Source organism: Tauraco erythrolophus, chromosome 6, assembly GCF_009769465.1.
Source record: "Tauraco erythrolophus isolate bTauEry1 chromosome 6, bTauEry1.pri, whole genome shotgun sequence".
Classification (NCBI taxonomy): domain Eukaryota; kingdom Metazoa; phylum Chordata; class Aves; order Musophagiformes; family Musophagidae; genus Tauraco; species Tauraco erythrolophus.
Window position 1 is genome coordinate 71,270,410 of NC_141470.1, and position 24,981 is coordinate 71,295,390.

The 24,981-nt window shown below is 44.4% G+C and overlaps 1 protein-coding gene across 1 annotated transcript; it reads left to right on the forward strand.

Moving 5' to 3' along the window:
* Positions 1–625: 625 nt before the first annotated feature.
* On the forward strand, positions 626–23,660 carry POLE2 (DNA polymerase epsilon 2, accessory subunit). Its single transcript, XM_086613456.1, has 19 exons — positions 626–693; positions 3,245–3,345; positions 5,682–5,757; positions 7,522–7,599; positions 8,850–8,943; positions 11,415–11,489; positions 12,884–12,967; positions 13,523–13,579; positions 14,387–14,435; positions 15,441–15,513; positions 16,091–16,263; positions 18,317–18,406; positions 18,608–18,662; positions 19,820–19,879; positions 19,978–20,055; positions 20,467–20,575; positions 22,327–22,503; positions 22,619–22,686; positions 23,520–23,660. Exons 1-19 carry the CDS (start codon positions 626–628, stop codon positions 23,536–23,538), a joined length of 1,584 nt encoding a protein of 527 aa, XP_086469582.1. The 3' UTR covers positions 23,539–23,660.
* Positions 23,661–24,981: the final 1,321 nt, after the last annotated feature.

Sequence of the window (24,981 nt, forward strand, 5' to 3'; positions counted from 1 at the left end):
CCAACCCAAACCATTCTATGATTCTATGATTCTATGATTCTATGATTCTATGATTCTATGATATGCTCTCCAAGAGCATTCAGGGAAATGGCCCGGGGGCCAGTGCGCCCTTCCAGCTGGGAATGAATCCTACATAGCGGTAGTTACAGGCAAGACAGAGTTAGGGAAGATAGAACTGAACAACCGACTGCAGAACAGCAGACTGGCAACAGCCCTGATCCAGGGCTGGCGAACCTTGGGAGAGACTGATGGATGAGTGAGAAGAAATGAGGAATGGGAGAGAAACATCCATCTAACAGGTGCCATCTAACAGATGCCATCTGAAGGCATCAACGGCTGAAAACAAGGCTCAAAACGGTGTCCTTCCCGGCTGGGCGATGCGGCAGCCATCCCTCCTTCCAGGACGTTGGAAAACATGAGGCACCAACACCGCCTGTCCCGGGCCCGGGGATCCCGCCTGCCTCCCGCTGGCACGCAGCGAGTCCGCTGGGCGACCTCCGGGCCGCGGCACCGAGCCGCACCACCTCGGCCCCACGGTGCTCCACCCCGCAGCCTCCGCCCGCCCCGGGGCAGGGCCAGGGCGGCGAGGGGGAGGCGCGGCGCCGTTTGGCGCCAACCGCCCGCCATGGAGCCGGAGCGGCTGCGGCGCCGCCTGGGCTCGGCGTTCCGGCTGCGCGGGCTGCTGCTGCGGGCGTGAGTAGCGCCGGGGGCCGCGGAGGGGCAGCCGCCCGGGGACGGCCCGGCGGAACGAGCCGTGCGAGCCGGGCAGGCGCTCCCGGTGCGGGACCCGCTCCGCTGCGCCCCGGGGGGGTCCTCGCGTGCTTCCCTCTATCCCAGCTCCCGCTTCCGGCGCGCGCCCCGGTGGGGGGGATTTGGTCCGGGATAGGCCGGCACCCCCTGCGTAGCCTCCTCGGGGATGCGGCAGTGCCTTCCCCTCCTCTTCCTCACCCCCGCGCTGAGGCCTTCGGAGTCGCTGCTCCAAAGCCCTCTTGGTTTTCCCGTTCTGCTGCCGTGGGGCCTCTTCCGTCCATCCCCACCCGTGACCCGACCCACCCGCAGCCCCCGCCGTGGGTTCCGGCAGTGCCATCGCCCCGTGGTGCCCTCCCCGGTGTTTTTTGTCCACCAGTGTCCCTGACAACTCCGGGATCTCTTTCCTGAGTTGGCACATGCCAGTTCTGTGTTCAGCATCTCACAGGAGAGAAAGAAATGGGATTTCCGAAGGCACGTAATAACGTGGATTAGGGATTGCAAGGTCGGAGAGAAGTGGTTTCTGCTCGCAGGGGAAAGTGTCGTGATTTATAGGAGTGCCTGCGGCTCCGTTGCTCCTATTTTTCCTTTCAAGATCGTGTGTTAATGTTAGTTCCGTTTCGTTTCTGGCGCGGATGGGATGTGATTATTTTGGACAATGTCCTGGCAATTTCATCAGAGAGGAGTCCAAGTTCAGAGCTCCCGACTCCCACAGTTAAGTGCACCGAGGCATTTTGAAGGTCAGGCTGTTAACAAAAATGCCAGTTTTAATTGGCTGACAGATGACTTTAATAAGAAAATTGTTATCTTTAGCTGTGAGACTGTAGCCTAAGGATGAGGGAGGAAGTGGATTTCTAATTGTTATTTAGAATGAAAATAACTCCAGTCTCAGAGGTCCTGATAAACTGGAGTGAGTTCTGCAGAGGGCTGTTAAGATGGGCACGGGCTGGTGCTCGTGATGTGTAAGGGAAGCAGGGAGAGCTGGGTTTGCTGAGACTGCGGAAAAGTCGGTGAAGATGATCCAACTGCTAACAGGGACTTAGTGAGAAGGAGCCAGTGCACACATAAGGGGTGAGAGGCAGCAAGCACAGATCGCAACAGAAGAAATCCCACTTGTCCAGTTCTAGTCCCCTCGGTTCAAGAGAGGCATTAAAAGGAGATGATCTAGTGGAGGACTTCCAAGATGATCCAGCTCTGGAGTCCTCAGCACAGGAAAGACATGGACCTGTTGGAGCGAGTCCAGAGGAGGGCCATGAAGATGTTTTGAAGGCTGGAGCACCTCTCCGCTGAAGACAGGCTGAGAGTTCAGGTTGTTCAGCCTGGAGAAGAAAAGGCTCCGGGGAGACCTTATTGTGGCCTTTCAGTACTTAAAGGGGGATTATAAGAAAGATGGGGACAAACATTTTAGTAGGGCCCATCGCAATAGGACAAGGGCTAATGGTTTTAAACTGAAAGAGGGTAGATTTAGACTAGACATAAGGAAGGAATTTTTTGCAATGAGGGTGGTGCAACACTGGACCAGGTTGCCCAGGGAGGTGGTAGATACCTCATCCCTGGAAACATTCAGGGTCAGGTTGGATGGGGCTCTGAGCAACCTGATCGAGTTGAAGATGTCCCTGCTTATGGCAGGGGGGGTTGAACTAGGTGACCTTTAAAGGTCCCTTCCAACCCAGACCATTCTGTGATTCTATGATTAGAGGGTTGGAGAACTTTATGTGGAAAAAATGCTTAGGATTTGAGTTTATTCAGCCTCAAGAAGGGAAGGCTCAGGAGGATCTAATCCCAGTCTTCCTGAAAGGTGGTTGTAGAGTAAGACAGAGGTACTTCTCAGGTATGCATAGTGACAGGTAAGAGGCATTGGGCACAAGCTTGAAAGAAAATCTTCACTGTAAGAACAATTAAACTTTAGAGTAGGTTGACTAGAGAAGTGGTGGAATCTCTCTTACTGGGAATACTCAAAATTTGGCTTGCTGGGGCCCTGGATGGCATAATCTAAGTCCCTGCTTTCAGTAGATGATTGGACCAGATGGTCTCCAGAGGTCCTTTCTAATGTGGACTTTTCCATAACGATATGAAAAAGTTGTTCGCAAGGAGAGTAGTTAAGCACCAGGACAGGGCTGAGAGAGGCTGCGAGATCTCCATCCTTGGAGATGTTCAGAACTTTCCTGAACAGCGCTGGGAGCCATGTGACTGCCTGTGCTATTGGAGCAGAAAGCTGGACCAGGAGACCTCACAGGTCCCTTCTGACATGAGTCTTTCTGTGATTGTATGAAGATGAGGTTCTCTATACTTGCTTCTTATCCTCAATGTTTTCAATCCTGATGATTTTTTTCCCTTTGAATTAAACTAGGGCAGTATTATGCAGCACTAATTATTTCTACTTTTTTAATCACAAGCCATTTAGTGATTATGTGCACATCTGCCAAAATTGGCATAATTGGTGTAAACTGTATTGAATATTAATTGCATTTTGAGCTGACTTTCTTCATTGGATTAGGGATGCTCTAAAGTACCTCACCGAAGCTCTTCAGTCCATCAATGAAGTAGAACTTGACGATGTAATTGAGAATGTCATCGATGCCGTTGAAAAACAGCCTTGTAAGTAAACAATTTATTTTTCTTAAGCTTGCTAAGTTTATCTCGTGCTCGTGATATTATTTAGACAAAGACAGAGTTACTGGCAGCGTATGCACTAAGGTGTCATTCTAGTCTACTGGATTGATAAAGATAAATGTCTTTGTTGACATTTTGTTTTGTTAAATATTGAAGTTTGTAATGTCAGCAGAAGATAGTATAATTTTGCCATTTAAAAAGTTGGCAGCCTGGTACTTCCTGACTTTTCCAAGAGCAGCGAAATTTTTCAATGCCAGTTACTAAAAGCACCTAGCTGCGTTTGTATGGACATCCTTGCATCTGAAACTCTCATTTGAAATATTAAAATACACCAAAGAAATAATGAGAAATGAATTCACTCATTATTTAGTGGTCCAGGTCCAGAAAAGGGTTAGGATTGTTGGCAGCTGTAATCCTAGGAGCCTAGCTGTGACTGCAGGAAGGAAACAGTTGCAGTCCTTCCTTCAGCAATCACTGCCCTTGCATCCACGTGGAGTGGGAGGTGCAAGTGCACCAGTATAATGGTCTTGCACGTTAACTTCAACCAGCTGCGGATGGAGTTTAACCATCACCTGGATGTTCTCTGAAGCAGCGAGGCAGATGCTGATGTTCTGTACCAACCTGATCTCGTGAGAGTAACACTGGGCCGAAGGTGCTGATAACAGTTGGAGCACTGGAGCAGCTGTACCTGCTTGGCTTATGAAAGTACATCAAATTCCATAAATCACTAAGTCTAAAAGTGCCATCTAGAAAACTCCTGGAAAATCCCACAAAATCATGAGACACTCGAAGAGCTGAGGTTTTGCTGGTAAAGTTCTCATGACCCATTTGGTTCTGAGTATGCCTGAAACTCCATCCTTGGCAGGAGTATTCAGTCTGGGGACTACCTCCTGCTTAATTGGGACACTGTGTCCTGAGGTGCACAGATCCAGTGTCCCTGCTCCTAAGCGCCATGAAAGGCATGGGATAGTAGGTCAAAATAAACCTGACAGTCTGACAGCACAAAACAGGAGTTGTAGCACCTTTAGTTAAAGAAGGTGACTGATGGAGGTGACACTGATGCCTGACATCTATGTGTCTTTACTGGTCGGCGCTCATGAGAACCAGGAAACTGGGGGTTGCTTCCAGTTTTTGGCCGAGGAGATTCAAATCCGTATAAATGTCATCTAAAATAAATATTAGGCCTCCGGTGAGTTCAGGACACCTTCCCGGCCCATCCTATTTAAACCAAATTAAGTCAAGGATGGGCACATGCTTGCTTTGGAGCTTTACTAGAGCACAGACTACAGAAGTTGTGGCTTTATGTTCCTACTCTAGCCATGGGATAACAGATCATAGCTGATCAAACAGGGAGTAAAAGCAGTTGGAAGAACTCATCCTGATCTGTCATAAAGCCTACAGGTACAAATGAATGCATCCACATTTTTGAACAAATTTGAGTTGGTACGAGAAGCTCTGGGGCCAGTGTAGTACATGCAGTCAGTGCACTCACCAACACCTGTCTTTGTCCAGGCTGGAATTTTGTGCTGTAAATTCCCATATTGTCCCGCCAACATCCATGAGTTGTTAGAGGTTGGAGGTAGAGATGCCATTCAGACCATGCTGGTCTGTGATTCCTGCTCCCTTAGTGCCCTTTTTGCTCTGCTCTTCATCACTGTCTTACAGGAATTGTGATTTTAAGTCTCATGCCCCAAGTGGGAAGCTCTAGGGCAGGTTTTCACGTACTGGTTTCTGTCCCAGGAGCCCAGCAGTTAGGCTTGGAAATGCTGACCAAGTCCTTTTGTGGATCTGCATTGATTGGCCTTCTCTTCCACTTCAGCAAAACGCTAGTGTTTAGAAACATTTTTAAATTTCAATTATCAGTTTAAGTCCATGAAGACAACAATGTGCCTGTCTCCAGAATGCTGTTAAACTGTTTGAATACTTCTTTCTGACAGCAATCTGTGTGGTAACTTTCTGGAACAAAATTAACCTCCAGAATGTGAAAGCTCAGATCTGACACATTTGTAGTATATTTGGCAGCTTCGCCTAAACTATAATTGTCTTGTTCGCCATGTTGAGTGAGTTAATGGTGGGCAAAGTGTGTGTGGGGGTTATTTTTTTTGCTAGAGATGTATCCTTCTGGTGAGAATATTTAGTGATCCATTTGTAAAGAGAAAACAGCGCGTGTCATTAGCTTACTGAAAATATGCTTGTTTGTGTAATATAGTCCTCTGAGAAGACCAAACCATTTTTCATAAAATATTTGAAACCTACTTACTTTCTTACTTCACTACTTTCCATAGCCTGCAGTTTTAATCCTTTGAAATCTTTCTTTTCAGTGTCATCTAATATGATTGAACAACCCACAGTGGAAGCAGCCGTCCAAGAATGTAGCCAGGCATCAGACGAAACTATGTACGGTGACATTATTTTTTGATTTGAGGTTTATGGGAGTTGCTCTGCGTTCCCTTATTTCTTCTTGGGAAATAAATGTCAGGCATTTTCCGCAGCGCGACGCGTGCAGTAATTGCTTTGTGCTTTTGTCTCCCTAGCACTGTCTTTGAAGGTTAGTAATGTTCCTTCTTAGAAAATTTGTTCTCACGGGTAGGCCTCCAGGGGATTCTAAATAAAATGCTGACATTTTGGAATTGAAATGCTATGGTTATGTGTTACATGTGATGCAGGTTGAATGTTAATCGATAAAACAAACCAATAGTTACGATGCAGAGAGAACTCGTTACTTTGGTTCGTTTCTTTATTTCCTTTTCTCTAGTTCAGAATGATCCAAGGTTCTCTTTGTGCCTTTCAAAAGATACTTCTCTTCTGAAAGCACTTGGAAAAGTTTTCCTCCGTGGTGCTTGTTTCTGCTTTTTTTGTGTAGCAGGGCTGTTTTTTGAAAACCCTGATTGATTTTCACTCTCTGATACCAAAGCAGAGAGCAATTACTTGAGCTTCTGAGAACTTTATTTGTGATTGTGATGAATGTGTTTAGTGTTTCCGTTGTGTACTGCCATCGCAATGCAAAGCATGAAAAGAAATGGTTTGCTGGGCATGTCAGCTGTGATCCCACAGTTTCTCAGTACGAAGCAAATTTGGTTTTTTTTACTTTTCTCCTTGTCGTTGGAACCTTTATGATGCAGAGGGTTTGAGTGTGACTTTTCTTTGAGTTGTTTTATATACTTCATGTATTTTTCACTCCAGAAGTGAAGAGAAATCTGTGTGCATAGGCTCTCAGTACAGAGTCCTGAAAGGAAGAGCTCTACGGATCACAGGTCCAGCCTGTACGACTGTCCTGAATTATGCTGCAGAAAGTTTGAGGGCAAAGTTTTGTATGAAGTGCACTCCGAAGCCTAAGACATCTGATAGGCCATGATGGTTGTCCTGTGCTTGCAAGCCTTAGTGAAGGTTCACGGGATAATTTTATCTACTGTGATGAATTTGATCCACTTACAGTAAGAGGAAAATGAGAGGCATCGGAGGAGAGAGCTACAAATACTACAGATACTTGAGAAAGGATGGTGGGGAGGTAGGGGAAGGGCTCTTTACATTAGTGTTGGGTGATAGAACAAGAGGAAATGGACATAAGCTTAGTCAGGGGAGATTCAGGTTGGACGTTAGGAAGTATTTCTTCTCTGAAAGGGTTGTCAGCCAGTGGAATAGGCTGCCCAGGGAGGTGGTTGAGTCCCCATCCCTGGATGTGTTTAAGAATAGGGTGGATGATCTACTTGGGGATATGGTTTAATGGGGATTAGGGACGGTTGGACTCGATGATCTCTAAGGTCTTTTCCAACCTAGAAATCTACGAATCTATGAATCTATGAGCTGAACCAGTAAATATAATGGGATGTATCAACTCGCTTAATAGTCTGAAGAGTTGTGCATGTCCATTGTTCAAACCTGTTCACATTAACCATGCCAAGGCTGTTCTGTTGTCAAAAAAGGTAGCAGAGGATGGTGAGGGAAGGAGATTTATCCCTCTCTTATTTCTAAATGGACTTCTGAAGAGTTTCCTTTTTTGGATTGGAAGATGCAGTAGCACCCGATAGGTAGAGTGATGCAGGAGAAATGGTGATAACACAGGGTGATAGTAAACAAAATGAATATAATTTTATTTAATATCTTTTGTTACTGTTTGTTTCATCCACTTCAGATAATGTTGTAAATGTATTCTTATTTCAGAGAAAATGTTTTCAACATTATTGGAGCCTTCGATATTCCACGTTATATTTATAATTCGGAAAGAAAGAAGTTTTTACCGTAAGTCTTGCATATTTTAACTTTCAACTACTTCTTATATTAAGAGAAAAGCCTCTATTTCTATATGATTAAAAGTCTGTTTTCTAATCTTTCCCTCCTGGGTCTGCTCATCTCAAGCCTGAGTGAGAAAGGGAGACAATTTTGTTTCTTAGTCTCTAAAAAGCCAGTCAGACTCTGTGGTAAATGCTGGCCCATAAATAAATGTGCCATTGGGTTTTTCCTAGTCCAGTAGGATGAAAGTGAAATGGGGACCTGTATGTCCTGTGGCAGTGTATTCTGTGCTGCCTGTGATGTTACTGGCTCTGAAACTTCAGTTTTTACCAGAGGGAATGTCCAACCATGTTTGTGCCATCTAATGAATGAAAGAGACAGTAAGGCTAAGGACATACATCACTAAGTGTAGTTTTTGTTGGGTTTTTTTTCCACATTTTGCTGTTTAATTTTTTTTTTAAATAAATTTGGTCTGTCTGTTGCATGTTTTTATTTCTTAGACTGTAACTTGCAACTCCCTGAAGCCCTGGGGGATTTCTAAGGAGAGCTACAAAAGCTGAAAAAGGAAAATTAGGAGCAACTGGTGATCCCCCAGGCTGGAGAAAGGAAGAAGTAGATGGAGGATTTAGTTGTAAATGTTTTGCTAGCTAAAGAATTTACCTTTAACAGCAAGCAGCCCAGACTGCTGAGCCAAAAGAGGCTGTGCTTTTAAAAGGCTCGAAGTGGTGTTAGCTGAGGAATGGATAGTGGGTGTTCGTGGCGAGGGGCTGCAGCAGCCTTCGTGTAGTGTGCAACTCATTTTCTAAGCTTTGGTCCGTGATCCTGCCAGCCCAGCAAAAGCAGTCTGTGTGTTTGCAGTAGGAGTTGTATTCCAGTGCCAGTTTGTAGCTTTTCAGGCTATTGAAAGCAGAGAACTCTGTGAAGACGATCTGCTAAGAGGAAGAAAATACTCTTCATGACCGCTTAAAAGACATGCTTTAAAAGACAAGCTTAACTGCTTTTTTAAAAACTGTTTTCTGCAGAGCCCTGTTAAGGTGGAAAGATAAATCTCGAGGTCTGTGAGTTAAAGGGAAATTAAATGGATGTAGCCTTCAAAATGCAGAAGCACAGAATCCCTAGCAGAAATCTTCCTCATTGAGTAAATAAATTATGCAGTGGTGTTATAGCTTTTGCAGCCTCCTATAACTTCTAGATGAATAAGTCATTTTTGTATGTAGAATGTACCTCCTTTAATCTTGATTTTGCTAAACTTCTTGCAGTCTGTCAATGACCAATTGTCCTGCACCAAATTTATTTGGAACTGCCAGAGATAAAGCAGAATTGTTTCGTGAACGCTACTCCATCTTGCAACAGGTCAGAAAAAGTTTTGCTTTGTTTAATAAAATACACAAACAAAATGCTGGGTTTTATATTCCTTCATGGAGAGCAGTGCTTTGTGCTGTGAGCTATAGATTAAATAAAATCTGAATAAGAATAGGATCTATACTAAGTTTTCTCAGCCTTTACAGCTGTTAACCATGCATCATGATGGATTCATGTGCTTCTGTATTTAGCATAATGTCAGAAAAGGAGATTATATTTTTGTGTGTGTGTCTTGCTCCTTTCCCCCCTGTAGTTTGGCTCTGTGCTACATTTGATTACCGTGTCATAGTATGTAGTGCTTGTTGAGATAACGCCAACCCGAAGCCATGGGAAGCTCTCATTCATGTTCTCTTTGAAGCAATGAGATTTGCTTCTGGTTTAGTTCATTTATTCATTTTCCAGTTTTCAAAAAGCCCAATGAGAGCCAGCGACCCCTTGTCATCTCTTGATGATGCGTGTGTCTTGTCTTCTGTTGTGAGCAACTTCAGAAGAGGGTTTCCCAACATGACTTGCTCTGCACCACCGCGATGGTAGCTGCAGGTATTGGCAGCAGCTGTAGGTAGTGGCTCTGGACTAGGCTGTGCATGCAGCTAGAAAGAGTCAGCCCCTCAGCACTCGCTGTCTGATCATCCCTCAGAACAGAGTCACAACCCTGTTCTTCCCTTTCTCCCACTCACCCAGTGAGATGGGATCCAGCCCCGTGGTGCCCGCCTGCTTACTCCGTGCTGCAGCCCACCCTGCCTCTGTCGTGCAGCCCAGTGGGAGCAATGGTGGGATGGGGAGTGAGCTGCTGACCGGATGACTTGTTAGTTGTTTTCCAGGCGTCTGCACTGACTGTGGAGAGCTGACCCACAGCACAGACCCGGCTGGGTGCTGGCAGGTGCTGCACAGACCTCGCTGCCTGTGCGCAGCCCTGCCCCGGGGTGTGAGCGAAGGGCCTGGACACAGGCAGACAGTGAGCACAGCTGGTTGTCTGTGCTGCCATGTAGGCAGGAGGGAGGCACTCAGCTGAACTGCGTGAACTGCTCGTCCTTTGGACCGAGTGGGAGTTGTATGCACAGGGTCAGGTACCCCTGAGCAGCAACAACTCTGTCTACCAGCAAATCCCCTGATTTGCTGCCACTAGGAGTATGTGTATTTGGGAAGCTCTACCCTGGAAGACCAGTTAACCATTAACTAAAGAAGCTTTAGTTCCTACAAACAGTGATCAGGATTAGTGAAACCTGCTGGAGTTGGCACGCACACAAAACAGCAGCAGGACATGGAGCTGCTGGAGTGGGTCCAGAGGAGGCCACGAAGATGATCCGAGGGGTGGAGCACCTCTGCTATGGAGACAGGCTGAGAGAGTTGGGGCTGTTCAGCCTGGAGAAGAGAAGGCTCCGGGGTGATCTTATAGCAGCCTTCCAGTACCTAAAGGGGGCCTACAGGAAAGCTGGAGAGGGACTTTTTACAAGGGTGTGTAGTGACAGGACAAGGGGCAATGGCTTTAAACTGAAAGAGGGGAGATTTAGGTTAGATATAAGGAAGAAATTTTTCACTCTGAGGGTGGTGAGGCACTGGCACAGGTTGCCCAGAGAAGCTGTGGCTGCCCCATCCCTGGAAGTGTTCAAGGCCAGGCTGGATGAGGCTTTGGGCAACCTGGTGTAGTGGAGGGTGTCCTTGCCCATGGCAGGGGGGTTGGAACTAGATGATCTTTGAGGTCACTTCCAACCCAAACCATTCTAGGATTCTATGATTCTATGACACATCCACAGGTTATGTCCTGAAGCCCCTTTTCCTGGGCTGTGTTGTGCTATCGCACCTCTTTGCCTGCGTGTTCCGCATAGGCTCTCTGTTGTGCAGGTTTTGTGTTGGGTTGTCATACCTACTCCTTTCCAGCCTCTAGAAAAGTGAAGGTTCAGGTCACTGTGTGGCTGAGGGCTGCTGGTATGGATCGCTGTGTGTGGCAGCCATGGCTTTGTTCCAAGAGGAGGCTTCCAGGCTGCAGGAAAAAGAGTGAAAGAAGTGAAAATTTCTGCAACGCATTTCCTTTATGCTCTCTGCAGTTTATCAGTTAGTGTAGCTTGCTCCTGTTATTAAAAGATAAAAGTGCTTACTTTTAATAGGCCCTGCCGTGAAGAGAAACCTGCTCTTTGCCCCGTAGTTTGCATTTAACACAGTTTACCTTCCCTTGCTCTCTCACCTCTTCCTTCCAGGTGGTCAAAAATAATTTCTTTTACAAGCATTACAGGTACTTTGGTGTGACTTTTTTGGGCTTAGTTTTATTGTCCAGTATTATTGATTATTTCTTAGAAGCAAATTCTTGTCAAAAGAACTGATTATGCTCGACAAATTAAATGTTGCTGGATAAAATAGAGCAAGAGAACTTTAAAAAGTGTTTTGTGTAGTGATTGCAATGAACTGGCTTTTTGACAGCGCTCGTTTGTTTCTAAACTGGATTACTTCAATTTTGGTTTCTGCAGAGGACTCACAGACATGAGTTGTTCACTCCTTCCACAGTCGTTGCTCATCCTGATGACAGTAGGAGCAAATTCCAGGTAAAAAATCTGGGTTTTCTTCTTGCAGAAGGAACTGTCTTTGTGTTACGCTTTAATGCAGTAATAGTTCTCCAGCGACACCTTAGTTTTACATCCAATATGAGCAATCAATGGAAAGGAGTTATTTTTGATCATTTTTAGCCTGTGTGTCAAAAATGCAGTTAGTTGGCTCAGATCAGCATGACGACCAAACCATTGAAAAGCAGCTGTGAAATGCAAGAGGAATGTGGCTTCCTGAGGTGGAAGGGCATTAGCCTTTCGACTTGTTACACTTTGCTTCCCTCTGCTTGGGGATATTTTCCCTGGTTCGTTCTTTCTTTCATAAGCACTAAATTCACAAACCTACAAGCCTTTCCTATGAGGACAGGCTGAAAGAGTTGGGGCTGTTCAGCCTGGAGAAGAGGAGGCTCCGGGGTGACCTTATAGCGGTCTTCCAGTACCCCAAGGGGGCCTACAAGAAAGATGGGGAGAGGCTGTTCAGGAGGGCCAGTTGTGATAGGACAAGGGGTAATGGTTTTAAAATAGAGGGAGGTAGATTCAGGTTGGATATTAGGAAAAAATTTTTTACCATGAGAGTTGTAGAACACTGGAACAGGTTGCCCAGAGAGGTGGTGGATGCTCCATCCCTGGAGAAGTTCAAGGCCAGGTTGGATGAGGCCCTGAGCAACCTGATCTAGTTGGAGATATCCCTGTTCCTTGCAGGGGGGTTGGACTAGATGACCTTTGAAGGTCCCTTCCAGCTCTAACCATTCTATGATTCTATGATTCTATGATTTGAATAAGGTAATAGCTTCAGTCTGTTCTGTTCCCATCTCAGCTTTCTCATATTAAATACTCTCCCTATATCATACAGTTATTATGTATTTTTAAAAAAGATGTATGTGTGTGTGCGTGCGCCACTGGGTACCAAATAACTGCTTTTGCTTTGCTCGACTTCTCTGCTTCTCCCTGTTCACAGCATGCCATCATGTAGAAAAAAACAACTGACCTTCGCTGAGTCGAGTCTGCATGTCTGTCCAGGCTTTCTAGGTGTCTTTCTTCCTTGACTGTTTCCTATCCTCCCTGTCAGCAGTGGCAAATGCATTGCTGACGCTGGCGTTGTAGGAGGATTGTCTCTCTCAACTGCAGCTTGACAGGCCAAAATAAGTTTGTCCAGAAACCGCAGACAGCGTGCTATGAGATGTCACCTGTACTGCTCTGCTATGTTCTCTGTCATGCATCTGAGGTTCCTTGATAAAAGTCACTGGTGTTACTGTACGGGTGCAGGCTGGCCCTGTGTTCTCTCATATTTATGTAAAACCATGTGCTGTGTGCTGCTTTGGCTGGTTTGCTTAAGAATAGATATATGGAGAGTTTGATTTAATTCTCGTTTGATTCTTTGCCTTTGGTTCCAGCTTAAGACAATAGAAACTCTGTTGGGCAATACAGCTAAAGTGGGAGAAGTGATTGTGCTTGGGATGATAACTCAGCTCAAGGAGGTAGGTTGCTTTTTATGGTGGAGTATCTAGGTCACCGTTCGTTCAGTGTTATAACGTGTTAGAAAATGAGAAGGCTTAAATGTTTCACCACTTTATCCTGTCATGTAAGTCAGAGGCAGAACTCCCATCCATGTCAGTGGTGTTAAGATCCATTCCCTAAGAAGAGACTTTTCCACAAGCAGTTGGTGCTGGTGTGTGAGGGAAAATAGCCTTCTCTTCTCACTACAGAATTTTGCAATGCTTTATGTCAGCAACAGAACCAGTTACGTTTTCTAGGCATGCCCCTCCTTGAAATGCTGGAGCTTCCAGTGACTGCGTTTGGACCTGCCCTTGCACTGGACTGTGCACCAGCAATCCAAACTGCAGCAGCTCAAAGGGAAGGTGCTGAGATACACTTCATATAAAAGACATTGTCTTCAGTTCTGCCAGAGTGTTCTAAGCCTATAATATTAAAACCTGCTAAATTATTTCTAAATGCTGACTGATAGATGCTTCTGATTGAGGCATTTATGTGTTTGGGTATATTTTGCATTATTAATTAATCCTATTTTTTAGGGGAAGTACTTCCTAGAAGACCCTACAGGAGTCGTCCAGCTAGACCTTAGTAAAGCCATATCCTTTTTCTGTGAAAGAGTTGAAGAAATTTCCTATAGTCCTGGAGAATCTTAAATTGAATAATAAATCAATACTGGCCATTAAAAATTACGTATCGAGAATTGCAGCTCTGTCTTTTTCCTCCTTTTCAAATTACATGGTTGCTGCAGCTCAGTGCCCTTTCACAGAGACTGTTAGGACAAGGTTAGTATTCCTCTTAGTGGAAGCTGGGCGTGTTTCTGTTTGCAGGCTCTTTATGAGCTTACCTGCTCAGCTACCAGGAGCACCTTGCCAATGAAGACAGGCTGAGAGAGTTGAGGTTCTTCAGCCTGGAGAAGAGAAGACTCCAGGGAGACCTTCTAGCAGCCTTCCAGTACCTAAAGGGGCTACAAGAAAGCTGGAGAGGGACTTTTTGCAAGGGCGTGTAGTGATAGGACAAGGGGTAAAGGCTTTAAACTGAAAGAAGGTAAATTTAGATAAGATATAAGGAGGAAATTCTTCATTGCAAGGGTGGTGAAGGCACTCAGGTTGCCCAGAGAAGCTGTGGCTGCCCCATCCCTGGAAGTGTTCAAGGCCAGGTTGGATGAGGCTTTGGGCAACCTGGTGTAGTGGATGGTGTCCCTGCCCATGGCAGGGGGGTTGGAACTGGATGATCGTTGAGGTCCCTTCCAACCCAAACCATTCTCTGATTGCCTAGCTCTTAAGGCAGCCTATGAACTTCAGTAGTGTCCAAATGTATTGCACCAGCTGGAAAGCCAGCTTTGGCTAAAGAACTAGTTTAAGAGTCCTGATCTAAGAAAAATATATTTCTTAACCTTCCTGCACCAGTTCCACAGTGGTTTATATACTGAATCATGCTTTGTTTTGGCAGAAGGTAAAGCAGACTGTTTTTCTTAGCTCGTAAGAAGTTATTCTGTTAATGGCTGTTGCTGCAGTTACATGTCTGCCATATGTGGCTAAACAGACAAGTCTCATGTTGACGAGGCTTGACCGTAGGCTGAGTTTGTGACTGAGGTTTTTGGCCGTGAGCCTTTCCTGTTACCTCCTGGGCTCTGGAGACAGAGAACAGAGCTCTGCGAAATTTGTGGTTTTCAGTGGTGTTGGTGGGATGCGAGCATCTGTGGCAGCTTTGAGGATTTGCCTCAGTTGGCCTGGCTCCCACGTGCTCAGGGGAGATACAACTAGATTGGGAAGATAGACTAGAATAACCAAACAGTGTGATTTAACAATCCGAAAATGCTGCTTTCTGTTGGCAGAGCCTTGGTCCTTCAGAGGCTTTAATGAGTTGTCTTGTTAAGATGATGTAAGGGCTTACAGTTTTGGAGCCTTGGACATGTTTTAGCAAAATGATAGACATTTCTGTTTGTAGAATATTAATCTGTGCAATATACATCATCCCAGTCTATTTTCTAAGAATGTAGTTTATGTTTGCAAGTAAATAGGAGTTAGGAGCACAAATGATAGTGGGGACAAGCATCACCTATTACTTCTGTTCCTCTATCAGATGGGACAGTTCTCGAGAAAGGGAGCAGTTTGATGGAGACTCTTCTGGGGCAGGGCCAGCAGAAATTATTCCTGTTCCCCTACATTCTTACTCAGTTGGGTTGAGAAGGTTCTTTCTGTGGCTGTGCAGCAAATCCATTCAAAGAAGTGACTGGGTTAAAAAAAGTAGTTGAATTCTTGCTCAGCCTGTTTTTCAGCCAGATAGTTCCTTGGTCTGGTTCACCACTAAACAGCACAGGGACTGGTGCTCTCACAGGAGAGGGATTGATGGAGGCTGGGACCAGCTATGCAGCACAGCTGCCAACTGTGACTAATGTCTAGGACATGATGTTGTTAGAAAAACTAAAGGTTATTTTGTTCTTCAAAAATCTCTTAGGTTGGTACGAAGATGAAGTTTTTCATGTGAAGGCTTTTGGATTTCCGCCTACGGAGCCTTCTGCTACCACTAGGTATAAAACTGGCTTTCGGCAGCCTCACTCCGTATTTTGTTATGGGTTTCTAAGTAAGCACATTATTATTTTGTCATTTCTGTGACATTAAGGTATGCCGTTCATCCCCCTCCCCAAATGCTTCAAAATAAATGCAGTTTTAAGGAAGCAATTCTGGGACTTGCTGGTCTGCTGGGACCAGTACTAAAGCCTGCAGCATCAGCAGAAAAACCCTTCCCAAGGCCATTGGGTCCTGCAAATTAATAACAATTGGGATCTAAGCCCTTCTCAGTTGCAGGACTAGGTAACTATTGCATGGGAATAAGAAATTCCTTGTTGCTCAAAGAATGGATGTGAGAGAGAAACTAGGATAAATATTACCCTGAGCTGAGCTGTTGAATTATGGCAGGGGAGTACATCATGTAAGTGACTGCCATTTCTCTTCCTTGGTTTCTCCATGAAATACTAGATGATTATTGTTACCATCTGAGCTACCTATCATCATCATAATAATTAAAATGGCTTAAGTGAGTCGTAATCAAAACTACTAACGATTTGGGAAGAAAACGGAACTAACTTGAATATTTTCATGGTGTAGAGCCTTCTATGGGAACGTAAACTTCTTTGGAGGGCCTTCTTCAGCTTCAGTAAAGGCTTCTGCAAAACTGAAGCAGCTGGAGGATGAAAATGAAGATGCCATGTTTGTATTTGTTTCTGATGTGTGGCTGGACCAAGCAGAAGTACTGGAAAAGCTTCAAACAATGTTTTCAGGTCGGTGAAAATTGCTTTGACTCTGAGCCTGGTTTTAGAGAATTTTTACCATTTTCTTTAGCCCTTAGCAGCCTCGATGGCTGGAGCTGATGAGTGCAGCAAAGCAGCGTGATGCCTAACTGGTTCTCGGTCCCCGGCTGTGGCTGCATCCCCTCCTTGGCGTGGGCTGGGAAGTCTGACCCCATGGTGAGCTCATTCAGGGAATACCTCAGCAGACAACTAATTGCCTTTGTTGGAGAATTAATTTTATGCTGGTTTAACTTTGTGAACTCTTCGTCATGTGGGCGCTCACGTGAGCATCCCTGTCAGGCAGGGGAGGCTGGACGGTGTACCACTGGCAGCAAGACAGGGGTTTGTGTGCCTTTTTTCAAAAGTATACTTTAAAACGAGAAAGGCAACAATTTTCAGGAGTCCTCTTATTACTGTAGTGTGCGTTTTTGAACTTCCATTTTGAGAAAGCTAAAATCAACCCAACTGTTGCATTTTTTTGGTAAGATCCTGCTGAGCCCGAGCCCAAAGCCAGTGAAGTCTCACTCTAATTTTAGTGACAGCTATTTGCATTTCATGGTTGCTGTTATATTTCTTTTGGATCTTCCTCTAACAGTTCTAAAAAATGGATTGTATTATATTTTTGCAAGCCAACACTTCCTTTTCATAAATCACTTAGTACTAATATTGCTTTGGACAGTAGCCACTTTATGTGCTGTGACAGGAATGTTCCCCTTGCTCGTGAAAGTTCTTCCTAGGCTTAGTTTTAAGAAAACTTCTTAATTCTTTGGAGATCAGCAGTCTCTCTGATGCTTTCTGGTTCTACCAATGAAAAAATGTCAGTTCCTCTTAAAATAGGAGCTGTTTCTTCCACGCATCATTACATCAGTAATGTTGACAACATTTGGATAGCAAGCATCTGGGAGATGTGTGAATTGCTTCTTTGTATTCCGGAGCAGTTTTGGAACAGCTTGTCCTGTCTGTCTTAGGTAGAATGGAAGCGTGAGAGGGTGCTGGCTGCTTTAAAAATAAGCAACGTAAAATTAAGGGTGGGAAACTGCTACTCGCCTAAAGAAAATTGAACACAAATTACCACACTCATCCAGAAGTTACGAAACCAGTTCACTATCTTGAGGGAAGTTGGCAAGATCCTTGAAGCAAGCTGAACTTGACCTAAGATTGCATATGCTGACGTAATAAAGGGACTGTGGTCACTGAACTCAACTGGCAAAGATGCATACATTGCATTTACTGGTTTTAGACTTTTTTTTAATAGGCAAGTAATAAGCTTCATAAATATAAACTAAAAATAAAAGCTGAGTGGAATAGCAAGGAAAAAAACATCGATGAGCCGTTTCTCTGGTATAAACAATTCTGTCCTATTTACCAACTGGATAGAAAAATAGTGAAGTAAATCCAAGTCTGGTACTGCATGTTAGGAAAATGGGGAGGAACCTGGAACGTGAGACGAATGCCTGAGTAGATGTTTTTATTTTTGTTTTAGGGATGGGAATCGGGTTTCTTTTTTCACTCCTTGCTATAAAGCATAAGTTTCTGAGTGATTAGTGATACTGTGGGGATTCATCAGATTCTTAAAATGCTCAGGCAATTCCAGTTACTGTTACTTCATAACGCCAAAGGGTGAATTAAATGTTGGTAGAGCCCTTGAATTGGAATGATGCATGGAGGTTAACAGTAATCCATTGCTGCCTACTCGCTGGTTTTCTCTTGAAGGAAAGAGTGCATTTTTAAATTGTACTATTCATTATAATTATACTTTGTGTAATTATATGACTGGGTCAGGAGTGAGCTGGATTCACACGAACGATGTTGTTGGAAATGGGCCTGTAAACAACAGAGGGCTCCCTTGAAGTGACATTTGTTCATCGCCTTCATCTTTTTTAAGCTAACAAAAGCCTGTATCAAGAAAATAGTTCAGGTGTGTTAACAGCAGCAGAGCTCGAAGTGCTGTTTCAGTTTCTGCCTTTCATGGAATAGACTGGAGGCTGAATGCTGAAAGATACTGAAGTGAATGGATATACTCACAGATACTCTCTTTTCCCAGGTTATTCCTCTGCACCTCCAACCTGCTTTTTCTTTTGTGGAAATTTTTCATCTGCACCATATGGAAAAAATCAAATTCAGTCACTGAAAGGTAGGGAAGTCTTTGTGTACAGTCAGACATGGACATTAAATTAAAATAATGATGGCAAAACAAATTAAGAGAGCAGAAAAGAAACTTTAATTTTCTAAGTGACACATTTTTTAATGTTCTGAAGTATAGAGGTGATTCATATAATACGTGTTTATTGTCTAACCAGGTGTTGTATCATAGATTTTTTTTTCCTGACTCTAGGTTCTTTGAAGGCTCTTGCAGATATTATATGTGAATATCCCAGCATTCATAAAAGGTACACAGCAAAGTGCTATGAAAAGGGAAATTTGTTTATTTTGTGAAACCTTTGCTTTTATTACTTTAAGAAACTAACAGACACCATTTTTTTTCATTATTGTGAGCCAGCCATGATCAGATAGCAGGCTGGTCTCGTAAGTTGGTTTTGAGAGCAGTGTCAGGCTTTGATTTTTATCTAAACTAGCTTGGTCATGGAAGCTGCTGTTGAGTGAGCAAGGTGAAACTGCCTCTCCTTGGAACATTTTTCACATGGATTAAACACAGCCCATGATTCCCCAAAAGTGCTATTTGGGTGAGCCCTTTTTCCCTGCAGTTCCCTTGCGATCAGCAGGGTTCTGCCTGAGCGGTGCCGCTTTATAAACTGACGTTGAAGCCTTGATGCTGCTACAAGCACATTCAGCCCTTCTGTACCAGCCCCAGAAAAGTCATCTGACACACTGAGTGCTGCCTGCACGGAGGCATCGCCTTTCTGTCTTTTCCATTCTTGCACAAACAGTTCTCCATGGCCGCTGGTTTGAGAACTAACCAAAGCAATGCAGTCCTGCAAAGGAATCTTGTGTTTATCCCTTCTTGTGTCCCTGCTTTGTGGGAGCCCCATTCCAGGCCTGGAGAGCTAAATACCTTCTACAGAGATTTAAGTGTACAAAGGGAAGTAAAATCAGGAGGCAGCCATGCTTATCCTTTCTGGCTTCTGATCCTTGAATTCCTAACAGTAGCTGCTAAGTAGAGCCAGCTCCTAGAACGGGCCCCAAAAGCAGGAATGGCCACAGCCTGCAGTTCCTGCGCTCTGCGTGGGATGTGAGCAAGCCTTATCTCCTGTACTTGTTTTCCATCCTGTGTTCTGGTAGGGCTGTCTTGGCCTGCTGGATTATCTGGGGCCCCTTTTTGGGATCATGGAGCCCGTTACCACTGAGTCAGCCAGTCTCCCCTGCACAGTGAACAGTTTTTAGGGTTTCTTCCACTTCAGTGAGGAGTGGATATGTATCCTATGCCTTAGCTGTGATTTGCGTGGTTCATAAGGCGAAGAAGAGCTGCCATCTCTGCTCCCAGAATAGGTTATCTGCGTGCACCTGTGGAGTGACAGTGGGATATAACCAATGTTTAGATCCTTCTAGGATCATTTTGTGTAAAAGTGACACATTGAACTTCTTACAGTAGCCGATTTGTGTTTGTTCCTGGCCCTGAAGACCCAGGTCCTGGTTCTGTTTTACCAAGGTCAGTTTGCTTCATTTTTTCAAATTTTGGAATTTTGAGTTAAGTAATTAAAGAAGGGTCAGAGTCTTGGTTGATACATCTGTTGCTATTTATTTTAGACCTCCCCTGGCTGAAAATATTACTGAGGAATTCAGACAGCTGGTGCCATTTTCAGTTTTCACCACAAATCCTTGCAGGTAACAGTGTTACTTCGTGCTATTTTTCATGGGTTTGTTTTTTTTTAATGGGATGACTAATTTATCTACAGATGTAATTTTCAAAAATTATAAAGTTTGGAAAAATTTGTCTTAAACTTTTCAAATTGTTAGAATTCCACACTTGCATTAATTTAAACTAGTTTTAACTACATTAATACATAAACAAATTAGTGATGAGAGGAAGTAGTGCAGAAAGTTTCATAGTGAGTATTAAAACCACTGTGTTTTTTCTGAATCTGGAGAGAACAGAGGGAAGATGGGAAAGTATTATTTTAATTGAAATGTGCTTTTTCATTTTGCTGTATTAGAGGGAGATCGGCTTTATAATGCAGCTCCCTGTCTTTTAGTTTCATCTCAATTTATTTAATTTCATTAATGTTTCCCATTTAGGATTCAATATTGCACCCAAGAAATAATTATCTTTCGTGAAGATCTGGTAAATAAAATGTGCAGGAACTGCGTCCGCTTCCCCAGCAGCAGCATGGATATTCCCAACCATGTGAGTGAGTTGTGTTCAGCACTTCTTGCTGAGGTCTCCTTGACTTTTTTTAATTGGCAGATCTGCTGATTTAGGGTGCTCTGATGTGCATTCTCATGACACATGGCAAGAGTAACCGAGAGGGATCGTAAGAAGGATCTATACATTTAGTATTATTACTTTCATTTCCATCCTGACAGTAAAATAACCGAAACCATGACACTGACTGATGGCATTGGGTCATTCTGACTGTCCCACTGCAGGTGCCCTTGAACACAGAACTTCATGGCAGCTGACTCCTGGTGTACGTGCACCAGCAGTGAATGTTGTACCAAGAAACGCTGATTCCTAACGGCAAAGTTTAATACAAATTACCTTATTTTTTTTTAAGATTTGATCAATTAACCAGTGACATTTGCAGTAAAACAGCATGCCACTTTTCCAAAAGGTCATCTGTGTTTTCTGCCTTCTGGGTTGAAGTCTTAATCCTGCTTTCCATACATCACCACGGCGCTCTGAGTTAGGATTCTACTTAATGAGTGCACAGCAGGAGTTGATGGGACTTATTGGTATAATTGAATGAGAATGATCCAGGCAGTACTGGCTCATTGCAATGATGGATGGAGTCTCTATTTTGTAGAGGTTTTTTTTGCTTGTTTGACTCAGAAACTTCTTGTAGCTCTTTCTTCCTTCGCTCCATCACAACGGCACTCAAGTTTCTTTCTGAACGCAGGGAAACCGTTGTGGACACTGCTGCACCGTGGTTTTGGCGTGCACATGTGCATACATGTATGTGTACGCTGCAAGCCATCACTCCCCTGTACTCGTACACGCTTTCTCGTGCTTGGAAGGGAAGGAATCGTGAAGGAAATGTAGAATTATGTATTGCATTTTCTGCAGATAAGAGTATTGGGTTGCTTTTCCATACTTTGGTTTTTCTCTGCCTTTTCTGCCTGTCATTATTTTTTTTTTAATTCAGCCATCAGTGTGAAAAGATGAATGAGAGAGGGAAATTTTGTTACTAACATTAGATTGAATTAATAGTGACTTTAGAGCTCATGCAGTATTAGTGGAATAACTGGGGCTATGCTCGATACATCCTTTTCTTTAAACAGGAGACCCTTCCACCAAGTCGCTGTAGTGATTTTGGCCCTTTGGGGAAAATGGAGCCTAAAGACAGTTACCTGATTGATTAGAGATCATAAAAGCTTTCAAGGGGCTTGAGGAGAGAGTTTCAGGAACCGAAATACCCTGGCTGGAATTTGACAGATGAAAAAGCAAATGAAAGGGGGCAACTGGTATTTGGAGCGGGGCAACTCTGAGAACAGCCAAAGGAATTGAAATCATTTGCGAATCAGATTATTTCCCCAGTGCAGGGAAAAAACCGTGTTTAAGTGTGGGTCTTGTGGTTCACCAGTACCGTGAGGAAAGCCATGAGGAAAAAAAAAAAACACAAAATAAAAGCCATGGCAGTGTTGGTACTGGGCTGGAGAAACAGGTAAGCAGATTCTATAGTTTGTTACAGAGTCTGATCAATTAAATAGTTCTGACATCTTCAAATATTGGCTGACATGTTTTGGAAAGGACGTTGTGTATTTTAAAAAAACCCAACACAGCAAACAAAGCAGCAGCTGCCTGTTTGTCGTAGGGGAGTTGCTGCTTTACTCCAGAAATCATTAGTAATCAGAGGGAGTGAGATACACAAAAAACACGTCTAGGTTCAAAATTTGACCGGTAGAAAATGGCTCAAACTATTTATGTTTACCTCGCAGTTTGTGAAGACTGTATTGTCACAAGGACACCTGACGCCGCTTCCGCTGTACGTCAGCCCTGTGTACTGGGCCTACGACTACTCCCTGAGGGTGTACCCCGTGCCAGACGTGCTCGTCGTTGCGGATAAATACGACCCGTTCACTGTCACCAACACTGACTGCCTTTGCATAAATCCTGTAAGATTTCCGGATGCTTTACCAAAACGAGAAGGGGGTGCAGTCGCATCCAAGTGCGTCTCTTACTATTTGTGCAGCATTTTACTTACACAAGTGTGGCAATCTTTCCCTGCAGGGTTCATTTCCAAGAAGTGGGTTTTCATTCAAGGTGTTCTACCCCTCCAACAAGACAGTTGAAGACAGGTAAATGCATTCACTTTCTCATTTAAAAGGAAGTATCTTCTTGTTTGCTGGCTTTCTGATTATCAGGAGGAACACAGAAAATCAATTACATAAACAGAGTGAGTGTCAGGGTGGTAGCAGTTGGCGTAGACTTAACGCTTAATACTTGGGCAGTGTAAGAAACACAAATGCCTAGAACTAAAATAATAAATTTAGAAATTAGTAATGAGGAGGAGTGTGATCCAAAAGTAAAAGGAAAGGTAGACTGTACTATATGATTTTCAATAACTGAGACCCAGTTGGGAAACAGATTTGTTTCTGGAGATGCTGCTTGTGACACAGGTTAATTACACTTAGGAACAATTAATTCATTTTGTGATCAGCATCAAGCCCAAAAGCCACTTTCATGCTTTGATGTGTTAATGGATTTTAAATCCATGCTTATTCATTTCAACTGTGGTTTCCAGTGACTGGGAAAAAGGCCAGCTGCAACACCAAAAAAAATCAAAAAGTATCAAAAGGCTTACAGCTGTGGTGACAACTTGCTTTCATTTGGAATACTGATGGCAGAACCCAGTGGGAAAAGTGCAGACTCATCTTCTCTGATTCAGTTTCATGCCTTGTTGCAGAAGCTGTGATTTTCTCAGACGGGGTTTTATAACACCCCTCACCCTCCCAAGGGAATTGCTGATAGTTTGACCCACGTAGCCTTTACTCGAATATAGGAAACACCATACCACGAGATGCTTTCAATAGTTTTAAACATTATTGAGTCTTTCATAAACCAAGAAATAGAATAGTATTGTGAACTGTCTTTTAAAAACTTAAGTGCTGGTTTTGTTTGGTATTTTCAGCAAGCTTCAGGGTCTGTGAATTTCTGCCAGACTGCAAAAAGGGAGCGAGCCTTCGTAAAGCCAACTGCGGCACTCGTTTGAGATGGATTGATTGGTTTTTATGATGTATTGGACTGTTTATAATAAATGTCAAAGCCAAAACCGGCGTATTTTGTACACAAATAAACTTTTACAGGAAAAGACTCTGGTGTTGACTTAGATAACTAATGTAGAGTCACAGCGAAGATTAATTGGAAAAGCATAATAGAAGACAACTGGAGGAACCAGATGTGTGTATGTCAAACAGGAAATATCTCTCTTCTAAAAAAAAGAACTTAAAGATAGGGAGAACTTTGCCTTTTACCATCCTGAGTGGAACTGATAGCTAGAGGGGACACTGGAAACGTGGGCTAGGGTTTTTTTTTTGACATAAAAGGTCTGGAGCAGATTTGGGAGGCGTTCTTTTCCAAGGGCAGCGTATCATTGCGGAGAGTGTTACGCAGGCAGGGCGAGGAGAGGCAAGAGGAACACGGACACGGTCCTGTGGAAGTCCGGGAGGAAGAAATCTTGCTGAAGGAGCAGCTGGGAAGGTGGGAAAGAGCCAGGGCCCAGCAGTGCCAACTTCTGCATCAGCAGCTGGTTTGGCTTACAGCGGAGAGCAGCCCATTGGCACCTGAACCAGTCCCTTTTTGATGAAACCCAGCAAAAACCTGCTCCAGCCACTCGCGGGCATTGAGAGCAGGGGAGCAGACTGGTGCTACTTCCGAGTGCCCACATCAGGCATGGAACAGACAGGGGACCCACAGCACCAGCCATTCTGTTTGGCAGACCCCCTCCCACTGCGCCGGCATCATGGGCATGGCCCAGTGGGCAGGAGAAGGGGAGGACAGCGGGATGAGGGCTCTGGAGAGGACAGCAGGCTGCGGATGGACGCTGAGTAGGAGAGGTGGGAGCTGAACTGCCAAGGATCTAAACCCAGACTGGAGGAGAGACTGTGCACTTCCGAACGTGCCGGCCAGCAGGGAAGGCAGTGATAGCTCGGAGGTGTGGGAGAGGAGGAGGAGTGTGAGCCACCCCTGCGGAAGACGGGCGAGGGCTGAGAATCCTAGAATGGTTTGAGTTGGAAGGGACCTCAAAGATCATCCAGTTCCAACCCCCCTGCCATGGGCAGGGACACCCTCCACTACAACAGGTTGCTCAAAGCCTCATCCAACCTGGCCTTGAACACTGCCAGGGATGGGGCATCTACAACTTCTCTGGGCAACCTGTGCCAGTGCCTCACCGCCCTCTGAGTGAAAAATTTCTTCTTTAGATCCGATCTAAATCTCCCCTCTTTCAGCTTAAATCCATTGCCCCTTGTCCTGTCACTACACGCCCTTGGAAAAAGTCCCTCTCCAGCTTTCCTGTAGCCCCTTTAGGTATTGGAAGGCTGCAATAAGATCACCCTGGAGCCTTCTCTTCTCCAGGCTGAACAGCCCCAACT